Source organism: Anabrus simplex, chromosome 11 (assembly GCF_040414725.1).
Source record: "Anabrus simplex isolate iqAnaSimp1 chromosome 11, ASM4041472v1, whole genome shotgun sequence".
NCBI lineage: Eukaryota > Metazoa > Arthropoda > Insecta > Orthoptera > Tettigoniidae > Anabrus > Anabrus simplex.
Genome location: NC_090275.1, coordinates 110,953,557 through 110,966,433, shown reverse-complemented (window position 1 = coordinate 110,966,433; position 12,877 = coordinate 110,953,557). Strand labels below are relative to the sequence as shown.

The following is a 12,877-nucleotide window of genomic DNA, read 5'->3' as shown; positions in this document are numbered from 1 at the left end:
TTTTGACAGTAGATTCGAACTGAAAAGGCTAGGACCTCCGAAACCCGATTTAAATATTACACGGGTTCAGAATCCTTGCAAAAGTAAAGCTAGCTCCACCCGAAAATTCAATCGCACATTGTACAAGGATGCAGACGGGTTGTGTGGATCTGAGGTAAGAAATGCGTTCTTTTGCTACATGGCTATGAATTCTAGTGATCTGGCATGATGATATGGACCTAAACTACTTGACTGAGTAAAAAAAAAAGCATAAATCTAGTGAAAAGCATATAAAAAATACCACGGAGTTCGCGATGTTTGGTAAAGTAGACATCAGGTGCCAGTTAGATAGTGTGTATAGGTTGAAAATTAAACCGTTCAATGAGAACGTATCGGAAAACTGTTACATATCAGTAAACTGATTGATTGCATTAAGTTTTGTAGAAAATTTTTCTCATTGCGAGAAGGCAATGAACCGATTCATCCGATAATCCTGAAATTGTTCATGGGTTGGGTAATTTAATGGTCGGGCTAGATTCTACTTTAAAGGGGCACATTGGAAAAACTAACACTCCTGATTTTCGGGGATTATTAAAACTATACAGAACGAGCTTTTAGACTCAATATATTGCGCGTGCCTTCATTTGATATGTGACGATTTTTTCTGAGACAACCAGAACAACCATCACAGTCATCCGAAATCTTTACTCAGTTCATTTTTGTAGACGAAGAGAGTTCTTACGCATCCTGCCGTAAAATTCCATCTAGTAGCGGAATTTTTCGGGACACGTTTCTAAACTATCTCATCTAGGCCTAGTGCGACTGTCCGTATAGAAGATTTGGAGGAAAACGTGAAAAATCCTTCTAAATTAGTGTTTTTAAAAATTATATTTTCACTTACTTGTTTTGGGTTGCACAGCGCTCGATAATCAAGTTCAATTGATGGGCGTAACAATGAACAAAGTGCGTATTTTTATACACGGCCTTCATTCTTGGCTGTACACCTGTGTGTTGCCTGCTTATCACATTCGAACCATCATTGCTCTGAGCTGAGGGGACTTATACTTTATACCTCCAGTTTATCTAATTACGCAAATAAAGCCTGACTAATTCCGTATATATGTGCTTTTCACATCAGATCCTCAGTGATGGTGTTCTTTAAATGTAATCACCATTGTACATCCAAACGGCAAAATCATTGATAAGGGCGTCCTTAAGATCTCAATTTGCTCTTCTCCTTTGTGTCAAAGTTGTCAAAAAGGAGGTGTGGGAAAAATACTGTGGTCGCCCCCTCCCCCCACCCCCGACTTAACAGTCTACCGGTCGCTACTGCCGTCCTCGAAGGCCTGGGTTTGATTTCCGGCACTACCAGAGATTTAAGAATGACAGGAGGGCTGGGATGGTACATGCAGCTCACCTTCACTGGAGATGTGTCTGAAAAGAGCTGTACCACCTCCGTGGCTAAATGGTAAGCGTGACCGGATTGGGGATTTTAACCTTCATTGGTTCATTCCGATGACTCAGAGGCTGGGAATGTGTGCCATCCTCTCAGACACGCAGGTTGTCTATAAGAAGTCAACTCCAAAGACCTGCACCAGTCCTTTACGAGGCCACACGCCATTCTTCTTCTTCTTAGTAGTAGTATTGTACCGGATGTACTCCCGCCCCGCTCATTTAAAATAGTGCCTTTTACAAGGCCATCTATAAGGTAAAATTTTGAAACTGCTAGTGGGAGAAGTACGAACGTTCTTCGACAGAGGTCTCTACTGTCAAACCTGGTACTCCCTCTAATGAGAGGATAGACAATTAAAATTCAAGATAAATTTAGTATTCATTAGTTCGTGAAACTGAATTGTTTGTAAATTGTTTTTGGTGTTCTAAAGTTATCAACACTTCTTTCTATCCCTTTCCGCAAACGTTATGTTCTCAACCAATCAGACATTTTTGATATTTATTAAATTAGCCAATAGGAATTGTGGGTGTGTCAGGGACTCGGCCCAGATACATCTGGAACCTTCTTCTCCACTATCAAAGATGGAACTTTCCGGCTCATGTTGTCTTTCGATCGCTCCAGTCAAGAGGTTTAAAGTGTGCTCGTAACCGAGGCAGGGGAAAGGCTGCCTCGTCCATCTTCGGGAGGTCCACCTGCTCAAGGTAATGGCAGACTCTGTTTAACCATGTAATAGTCTTTGAAAGCTATCTCGAGAGGAAGGTTTCAAATTTCTTTCTTAAAGTAACTTTTATTTTTCACTGTAAATTATCAAACAAGTCTAAATAACTTAATTGAACTTAGGGAATAAAGAGCGAGGAACCACTCGTATTCCCTCTCAACTTGATATTGAGGTGACTATGATTGTGTAACCTGTAAAATCTCTCTCTTAATTTTGTAAACATTATCTCCATCCCTCCTTAATATAGGTTTAGCCTCTGTAACGTCGGGCCATAATCCCACATAGGGTTTTAAGTATTTTCATGAGCATTTCAAGGAGTGCAAGTGTTCGGCCAGTAACTTTAACCTTTTGTTTTAAAATAAGGTCACATAGAATGGGTGTTTGTTACCCCTGTTAAAGTAAACTTCTTTCATTTCCTTTGCTAAATCAAAGTGTTGAGCATAGAAGACAGTGTCTACTGGTTGTTTTGGTTAAATGTGGGTTGTGCATTTGATAGGCCTGGAACGTGACATTTTGGAGAACCGTCTCTTTGAGTGAGAGTTGAAGGGAGCAGCAATGCTCTTATTAAAATTTGTAACCAGGGAGCTTCAATCTCATGTTGTTACGGGAATTGTTGTTTTCTGATTATTCTAGTATTGTTTCTCAAGCTCACGAGCTAGACCTTGTACCTGATTTTTGTTATTTGCTTAGCAAAGTATAAAGTTTGAAAGGAAAAGAAAAACAAAAAGGAGGAAGAATTATAAATGTAAATTTTAGAGTTTTAAATTAATCTTCCGTGTTTTATATATCCACCCATTCATGCCCGCACCTTCTTTCACCTCTGACTACCACGGTATCCCCGTAACTATTATTATTATTATTATTATTATTATTATTATTATTATTATTATTATTATTATTATTATTATTATTATTATTATTATTATTATTATTATTATTCAACTTCGCTAATCGGCCAACTAGGGACCACGATAAGCCTCACTTTACATTCTGGCATTTGTTCATCTTTCGCTTGATCCACATCGTCTTCATTAGCTCACTGTGTTTAACACGACGTTCTTCTGTCCATTTAGCACCAGTTGCCCGTTTTTCGTCCCGGAAAGTCCCGAAAGTCTTGATGGCTGCTCTGAAAAGATTTCGGTCTTGTGCATCTTCTGCTTGTAGGCCCAGTTCTTTAAAATCTTTCTTGACATTAACGAACCATGGCATTGCCGTTTTTGGTTTTGCGTCCAATATACTGAAGATACGTTTCGTCCATCGAGAGTCGATCATCCGTCGTATATGACCGTAGAAGCGAACTCTGCCTTTACGTACTGTGTCCGTGATCTTCTCTATCTTAGAGTATACTTCTTGCCTGGATTTTCTAATGTAGATGCCATTTTTGTAGTTTGGACCAAGTATGGTGTGTAGGATCTTTCTTTCTTTCCTCCCTCTCTAAATCCGCAAGCAAACATTTCTCGGACAGGATAAGGCATTCAGATGCATACAGTGATACTGGTTTGATGACAGTGTCGTAGTGACGAATTTTTGTGTTCAGGGAAAAGCACTTTGTGTTGTAAATGTTGCGGGTGGTTTGGAAAGTGACTTCCATTTTCTTGATTCTTGCTGCTATGGCATCTTTGTCAAGTCCATTTTGCTGAATCCATTCCCCAAGGTATTTAAATTTACTAACACGGTTTATCGTTCCATATTTGGTGTTTGGTTGTGCCGTATCATCTTTGATATTTGACATTACTTCTGTCTTTTGAAAGGAAATTTGTAAACCTGTTTGTTCTGCTACTTCCTTCAACACATTGATCTGTTCTGTTGCACTTTCGAAATTTTCTGCCATAAGGGCTATATCATCAGCGAACGCTAAGCAATCTATTTCCACTCAATTTTTCTTTGTCCCAATCCTTACGGGTTTGTAAAGGTTTCTTTCTTTTAACGTCTTTCGCCACTCCTGTATTACCTTCTCAAGTACGCAGTTGAACAAAAGAGGTGACAGCCCATCTCCCTGTCGAACGCCTGTCTTGATCTCAACGGGTTCAGAGAGACATCCTTAGAATTTTACTTTGGATTTGGTTTTAGTTAGTGTTGCCCTTATTATCGCCAGCAGTTTCCCATCGACTCCCATTTCTGCAAGGATGTTAAGCAACACATCACGGTCGATGGAGTCGTATGCTTTCCTGAAGTCTACAAATGTAGATACATAGGTTCGACCTCTCAGCATATGGTATCTTATTATGGTTTTTAGGTTAAGTATTTGTTCTGCACTTGATCGGCCTTTCCGAAAACCTGCTTGGTATTCCCCGAGTTTGTACTCAATTTGCTGTTCTAGTCTTTCAAGGATGGATAGTGACAGGATCTTGTAGGCTACTGGCAGAAGAGAAATTCCACGGTAATTGTTCACATCTCTTATATTTCCTTTCTTGTGTAAAGGATGGATCAAGGCTAGCTTCCAGTCCTCTGGTAGTTGTTCTTTTTCCCATATATCTACAATGGTTTGGTGTAGGATGTCAATTGCTTCTTCCGGGGCATGTTTTCACAAAATGAAATGAAATGGCGTATGGCTTTTAGTGCCGGGAGTGCCCAAGGACAAGTTCGGCTCGCCAGATGCAGGTCTTTTGATTTGACGCCCGTAGGCGACCCGCGCGTCTTGATGAGGATGAAATGTTGATGAAGACGACACATACACCCAGCCCCAGTGCCAGCGGAATTAACCAATTATGGTTAAAATTCCCGACCCTGCCGGGAATCGAACCCGGGACTCCTGTGGCCAAAGGCCAGCACGCTAACCATTTAGCCATGGAGCCGGACATGTTTCCACAGTTCCGCAATCATGGAGTCTTCACCAGGAGCCTTATTATTTTTCAGTCTCTTTATGTGGCGTTTGATTTCATCGCGATTTGGTGGAGAAGATGGCAGGTTTTGGCCCACTGGTTTGTTTGTTTTGATGGGGTTGGCTGGTTTTTCACAGTTTAGAAGGTCGTTAAAATACTTAGCTAAGATTTTGCAGTTTTCTTCATTTGATGTTGCAAGAGTTCTATCTTTCCTTAGAAAGCAAAGGGAAGGTGCCTTGTATCCTTGTACCTTCTTTTTAAAATTTCTGAAGTATTCACGGGTCTCACCTCTATGAAAGTCTTGCTTAATCTTGTCCAGTAGTTCCTTTTCATACTTGTGTTTCTCACTGCGTTTTATTTTTGCTGTTTGTGCTTGTTGTGTTTTGTACATCTTCCAATCTTCTTCTTTTTTCGAGGTGTAATACTTTTTCCAGGCATTCAGACGATCCCCTAAGGTCTTCTCGCAGTTATCGTTCCACCGCGTGTGCTTCTTCCTCTTCTTGATTTCTGCTACTCCTTTTGCAGCTTGTATCATCTGCTTTCTTGTGCTGTTGAAGTCTTTTTCCACTGGTTGGGCAAGTTCTTTGAATTAATTCTCTTTCTCTGAGCTTTTTTTGTGTCAAAGCGAATTATGGTAGGTTCGTTCTTATTTTTGTTGAGAGGGATTGGCCGAAACTTGATTACTGATACTTAGTGTTCTGAGTCTATGTTTATTCCCTTTTTTACGGTAACGTTCATGATTTCCGGACTGTATCTTCGAGATATAGCAACATGGTCTATTTGGAATTCTCCTATTGTTTTGTTTGGGCATCTCCATGTCATTTGTTTTCTTGGTAAGTGACGAAAGTGTGTTGACATCAGTTGGAGGTTGTGGTTATCACATAGTTCAACGAGGCGTTCTCCATTCTTGTTGGTTCTTTTGTGTGCTGGGTAGAGCCCAACAACTTTCCTGTGTTTCCGTTCACGTCCTACCTGTGCATTAAAATCACCCAATAGGATCTTGACGTGGTGCTTTGGGATTTTCGCTAATCATCCAGGATGTCCAAGAATCTATCTGTGCCTTCCAGGTCTTTTTTGTTTTGTTCATTAGTTTTAGCATGTGCATTGACTAGCGTATATGTTTTATTTGCACAACGCAGGGATAGTAGGCATAACCTATCATTAACAGTTTCAAAATTTGAGACTGATCTAAGAATTCTGGTGTTGACAGCAAAAGCTGTACCGAAGATAGGGGTGTTTTTCATTACTCTCTTATGGGATCTGCTCTTGAAGAACCTATACCCTTCAGACTCAAACGTATCTTCGTGAGTGAAGCGAGTTTCTTGCAGAGCCATTACTGCGATTTTATTTTCGTGGAGGTCATTGGTCAGCTGTTTGATCTTACCAGTTTGTATTAAACTGTTTATGTTGAACGTTGCCAAAAAAGTCTTAGATATGGGTTTCAGCTTTCGTGACTGTTCCAAGACGCTCCGACTCGTCTTTAGCATGATGTTGCATCCCCCCCAGAATCCAAACGGGATGCATGCGTCGCTTGTCGGCGACGGTGGATTTCATTGAAAGGTTGCCACCTGGGGTATTAACTTCATGTCTTTGTTTTACCATCATGCTTGAGAAGCTTTAGCTTAGCTTGGAGCAAATTGCTCATTCTACATACAACCAAGGTTGTTAGCCCTGGAGGGCCTCAAGATGTTCTCCGGCTGCGGGCAGGCATTTCCTCCTTACCCGAACAGTTATGGTTTTCCCGCCAATACTCGGGTGGCTGATTGCAGTGGTTTACCACTGGGCGATGGGTTCGCCATATTATTATTATTATTATTATTATTATTATTATTATTATTATTATTATTATTATTATTATTATTATTATTATTATTATTATTATTATTATTATTATTATTATTATTATTATTATTATTATTATTATTATTATTATTATTTCCGCCTCTGTAGCGTAACGGTTAGTGTGATTAGCTGCCGTCCTCGGGGGCCTGGGTTCGATTCCCGGTACTGTCAGAAATTTAAGAATGGCAAGAGGGCTGGTATGTGATTGAAATGGTACATGCAGCTCACCTCCAATGGAGATGTGCCTGAAAAGAGCTGCACCTTCTCGGGATGAGGACACGAGTTTACTTTACTTTATTATTATTATTATTATTATTATTATTATTATTATTATTATTATTATTAATATTCAAGTGTATTATCATGGGCGTATCCAAGGGGCTTACTGGGGGTTAGAAACCCCCCTCGCGTGGAAATTTTACAAAAATAAAATAAACAGACACTGACAATAAACTAAATAAACATTCAAAGACATAACTGTAGAACCAACAGATCTGTTGAATCTATTTTCCAACAAGTCTCGAAAGTTGGATTTTAGATTGTAAGCAGAGCATATCATTCGCTGTAAAAATCTTGATCGTATTGTACTTGTTCTGTATTTTAATGAAAGGTATTGTATTGTACTGCAATCTGAATATCAACATAATTTACTTGTATCAGTGTCCTTGTATGTGCTCACCACACACGCACAAGCACCTTCATTGTGTTTAATCATCATTTAGTAACTATATTATTATTAGCCTATTACGACAAGAGCCGTCTCAAACGCTCCGCGCTATGTCACTGGGGCTCCCAGCGTGACGTCATCGGCATGAGCTTCACCATTATACTTGCGACAGGATTACTGGAGAAGTCTTCCTTGTTGTCAACTGACTAGATTTTCTTCTGAAGACGCGGAAGAAAGCTCTCTGCGAAACGTAAAGAATTCCATCTTTTTTTCCTTGACATGGCAATAGCCGTCTTCGGTCATTCCTGTTTCCTTTTTTAAAATTTTTTTAATTTAGCATCTCCATCAATTTGTCCAATTTAACTGTTTTATATGATTTTTCTAAGTCCATGAAACGGACTTATTCCCATTCCTCTTCCTATGTATCTCTCACCGATTATTCTAGTCAGTCCTGTGCGATCTCTGGTACCTCGTCCTCTTCTAAAGCCAAATGCATTGTTACTCGCCTAGATTCTCCTATTAATTAAACTACCTGCTCATTGTAGCCGAGGCCATATTATTATCAAAACTCAACATTCTCAAAAGGCGAAATCTAACAACCAGTTCACATGTAAAGTATACTGCATTCAACACACCGAACAGAAGACTAGGCCGGTATTAGCAAATACACTATAGACAATTCCATATTTTCCCGTACTAAACTGAGAGACAGGTTGACAGTGGCGCACCTAGCGGTCCGACATTAAATATCAGACTGCAAGATTGAAACTACAAAAATTGCATGTAAAAATGTATTGAAATAATGAAAACAAATCATGATTTTCGCTTTGTTCTGCTACGAAAGTTGAATGTTAATACTGATAGAAATAATGAAACTCAATAACGACTTCGTTTCTTCCCAATCCTTGGCTGAAGGTCAGCGTTGAGACCTTCGGTTCAGAATGCTTCGGATTCGATTCCCGGCCGGATCGAGGATTTTAATCGCGTCTAATTAATTCTACTAGGTGTTCGTGTTTGTTCCATCACGTTTCTCGTCATATTCAAACAACACATTACACTTCCAACCACCACAGAAACATCCAATAGTGATTACTAGACTTCGGAAGTTTAGTTGCTAAGTATTATTTTAGCTGCCTAAAGCAGACCCTCAAATAATTTCTAAAATATTTTTATGCAGCTTCAAATTTACGTGTTTTAATAGATATCAATAAAAATACTATGTTTATTTTGCTAAATTGATAACTCGTTAGGGGGCAATATAAAACAAGTTTCACTCACCTCTTTGCTGCAAACGTCACAGAATATAATTTTACCATTCAATATGAAATGGAGAGACTCCTATAACTAATTTTTAGTTAAAGACGACTAGGAACCTGACACTTTCGGCATAATTCATAGTGTGTAGTGCACTACTACACTCAGTTTCAAGGCCGTTCCGCTAGGTGCGCTGGCAATCAATGTTTTGCGATATCTCGCGAAGTGACACGTATTCTCAAGACCAACTCCAGTCATCAGGCCAAGACCAACTACAATTACAGTAAATCAGACCGTAATCCAGAAAAAGAAAACATATCGGACATCGGTGGGCGATATGAGAGGTTGAGAGGAAGATTACGCATGCTTATTTCGAGTCACCTAAAAAAAAAGATCACAAGTCCAACGTCATGAAATGCAACTCACTAACTCAAAATATGAATAATTACACACCAAAAGTAGTGTTATCGCGTATTGTAAGTCTAATTGTAATTTCAATGGGAAAATAACGAAGGGAGAATTATTGTATCAACGTCAGGTTGAAACAGACACACAGTATAAACATATCTCACATATGAAACTCCAGTCAGCAAATAAGATACATATAGATGTCAATAAAAATCTTTATTAACCTTACATGAAATACTATGCAACACCACCATTAACCACAGCCCACTATGTAAAACGCGCACACAAATTTCTCCAACAAAATTTCAATCCTCCAAAGTCCACCTGGATTGTTGCGTAGGTACAAGTGATATGTGTATAATACGCTAGACCATCTAAAGCACTCGTCACCTTAAAACTCACCAGAATTTATGGCACGATTGCATTTTATAAAAAAAAGAACCTAATCCTCATTTTCACTCACGGGAATTGGGGTTAGGTTTAGTTTACGCACGTTCATTTTAAAACGTAGAAAATTAACTACATCATTCTTGCATCACCGTTTAAGATTATTTTAGTCTCTAAATCATAAAACTTATTCATGATTTTTCCGGATCTTTCCGGGACTGATTTAATTTTCTTTGTAGTAAGGTACGTTGGCTGATAGGGAAAAATGCTAGTGTAGGCATCATTAGTTTCAACTTCGGAAGTTTGCGCGGCACTCGAATTAGATCACCACCTTCTATGGGTATATAATATCTTCCTTAACAATAAATTTAATTTCAAAATGATTAATGCAAACAACATTATCAGGCCTATCATTTGGTTCGAATTTTACCTTACGAATGCTCTTAACCCATTTTTGCCTTAATACTAGGCCTAGGTCTTTTGGAAACGGGAACACTGAAGCGTGTGCCCAACCCCTTGCTTACATCCAGGCACAAAGAACATTAACTATAAACATAAACTAAAAATAAAGAAAATACTTTCAGAGAAGAACACGAGAATCAACATTAACCTAATCACCACCGACATTGTTTGGAGTAATTAAGCTCTTTGGGAACAAATAGCTTCTTACGGCACTGAAAGAGGGTCCATAGCCTTCTTAAGACTATAAATATAATTTACGATTTAAAATATTGAAATTTCCGTAAGTATTTGGTAACAACGCCACTTACACAAATCAAAACAAACACATGTTAGCACTCAAGTTGCCGCCATTATGGACAGTTTCGATAGGTCGGTTAAGGTCTGAGGTATTGTATTTGGTCTTGCTCAGACCTTAATGCTACCTTGGATCGTTCAAAGATGGCAAATCGAGTAGCCGGATATGGTGGAAATGTGGGTTTGTTTTGGTTTGTTGTTATCGTATGTAGTTGGTGTAATTTCATTAAAGTTGACGATACTGTAGCTATTAGTTTCTTTGTAGAATATAAGTGTGCGAGTGTATTTATATGAGCCAAGGGACACTTAGGATCTGTAATTATACGCAGTAATGTGAGAATGAGTTTGTTTCGATCGTGTTGTGAACCAGGTTTAAGTCTATGGTGATTCGTGGTGGTGGTGGTGTTGGTGGTGGTGATTGTCAATGCCTCTCATAGAACTATTCTCAAGTTTTCTACGAAATCAATCATTGAGAGTGAAATGGCTTAGGAATATATATCGTGATTATATTGAAGTCTATGACAAAATTGTAGTGTGCATACATACTTTTGAGAATAAGTCTGAGGTTAGGGAAGGTTTTTCTCTAATTCCAAACGGTAAACCTATTAGTGTTCCCCTAAAGATATTGATTTAGATAGAATATAATTGATATTGTGATATTCCGTTAGTGTCTATGTGTTTCAAAGTATCGAGTGATTTAGATGTTAAGGTTATTTTACAATAATCTGTGCTTGCCTGCGGAAATGTTTGGCTGCATCTTCGAGTATAACAAAACTTATAAGTATGACAGATGGAGCAATCTGTATACTGTTACACAGAAGAAATAGTGACTTGAGGGGATTAGCTGTGTATGTAACGCAGGGTTTTACACCACCAACACCTTCCGATTCATGCTGTGGTTATCTGTTATCTAGCAGACTACACCGAACTGAAGCTCGTCCATCTATTACCGGTATGTTTTTAGTGTCTTAACGTTTCATTACTAAGTTACCATCATTGTGTGAAGTGCTGCTATGTCATATATCAACATTGTGTTAGCGTTACCAGGGCCATTCAATGGGTTAGCATAATTATTTCGGGTGTACTTGGACTAAGTGGCTCAGACGGTTAAGGCGCTGGCCTTCTGACCCCAAGTTGGCAGGTTCAATCCTGGCTCAGTCTGGTGGTATTTGAAGGTGCTCAAATACGTCAGCTTCATGTCGGTAGATTTACTGGCACGTAAAAGGACTCCTGCGGGACTAAATTCCACCACTTCGGTGTCTCCGAAAGCCGTAAAATCAATAACATTATTTCGGTTGCACTTCCCTTTCATTGGGTGCTGACTATAAGAAATTGTCCACCACTTCAAAACTAAGGCAACAAATTATGTTTCATAGTTCTTATGAGAGCGAATAAATGGAGAAATTTCGCACTTTAGTTTATTTTGATACATTCAAAAAGATGTTATAAATATCATTTTAACAGTTTGTTTGTATTCATCCATCCAGCGAAGTGAAATCTAAGAGAAAACGTTATTTTACTAATTGAAATTTCTATATTTTCAGCTTGTTGTTCTATTTTCTGGAAAAATATATGCGATTCTAATTGATTATATGTGATGGGTCGTTGTTTCCGATGCGTTTTCGTACGTGCAACAGTGGTTTTCCCTATGATGTTACATTTGTCATGTTAAATTACCGCCACTGTACGTGATATTTTCACGTTAACCAATCCCAGCATTCTGGCGTCTTCGGCCGCCATGTTTTTATATTTTTTATATTATGGTCTGAGGATTGAAGTCGGTCTTGGTATACTCTATTTGGTATTAATGATACACTAAACTCATTGTTCTATTCTCTCTGGCGGTATTCTCAAAGTTAAAATGTTATTTCTTAGCTCCTACTTTACGGATTGAAATGAAATGATGGATATCATCTCCAAATCGTGTGTGCTATGAACGCTTTCAAAATTCCATAAAGAATGAGTGTGCGAACAGATACTGCCGTCTTCTTATATTAGGAAGATCTAATTCTGAAAAAAATAAATTTGATTGACTTACCATCGCAACTTATGAAGAAAAGGAGAAACACTAGATAGGACCTCATTGTTGGATCTGTGTTGAAGATCTGAGGTTAATGGTTTGAAACACGGACAGACCGAATGAAAAGAGTTGTTGTTGTGATATATATAGTATATCCCCCTAGATATTCAATTTCGTACGTCACAACAGACTCAGCGACCTTACCTTGAGAATAATTGCTGATTACCTTTCGTTGTTCACTCATTTATCTCCCTGACTTTGCTGGTTGACATTAATAGGTACTTCTTATCTTCAAGTTCAAAAGATAGAGGAAATACTACTTATCCGTAATGACCCTAGTTATGTTAAACGAATGTTTCAAAATAAGGACCGATAGTGCTCACTTCTTCACGTAATCTTGCAAGTAATATGATTCTGTTGTTGTGGTTTTACTGAGCATTAGAGGCTCGTGGTTTTCTCCAGAAGTGACTTATGTTGCTGCTGGTGGTGATTATTGTTTTAAGACCGAGCTCGACAGCTGAAGTCGCTTAATTGCGGCCAGTATCCAGTATTCGGTTCGAACCCCACTGTC

The 12,877-nt window shown here is 38.7% G+C and overlaps 1 protein-coding gene across 1 annotated transcript in view; it reads right to left on the bottom strand.

Annotated features, from left to right (window-relative positions):
* LOC137502681 (uncharacterized PE-PGRS family protein PE_PGRS54-like) overlaps positions 1 to 12,415 on the bottom strand; it is a 119,623-nt gene extending 107,208 nt beyond the window's left edge. The window contains exon 1 of the mRNA XM_068229622.1: positions 12,325 to 12,415. Within this exon, the coding sequence (XP_068085723.1) occupies positions 12,325 to 12,370 (46 nt within the window). The 5' untranslated portion in view covers positions 12,371 to 12,415. The remainder of the gene's footprint in view (positions 1 to 12,324) is intronic.
* Positions 12,416 to 12,877: the final 462 nt, after the last annotated feature.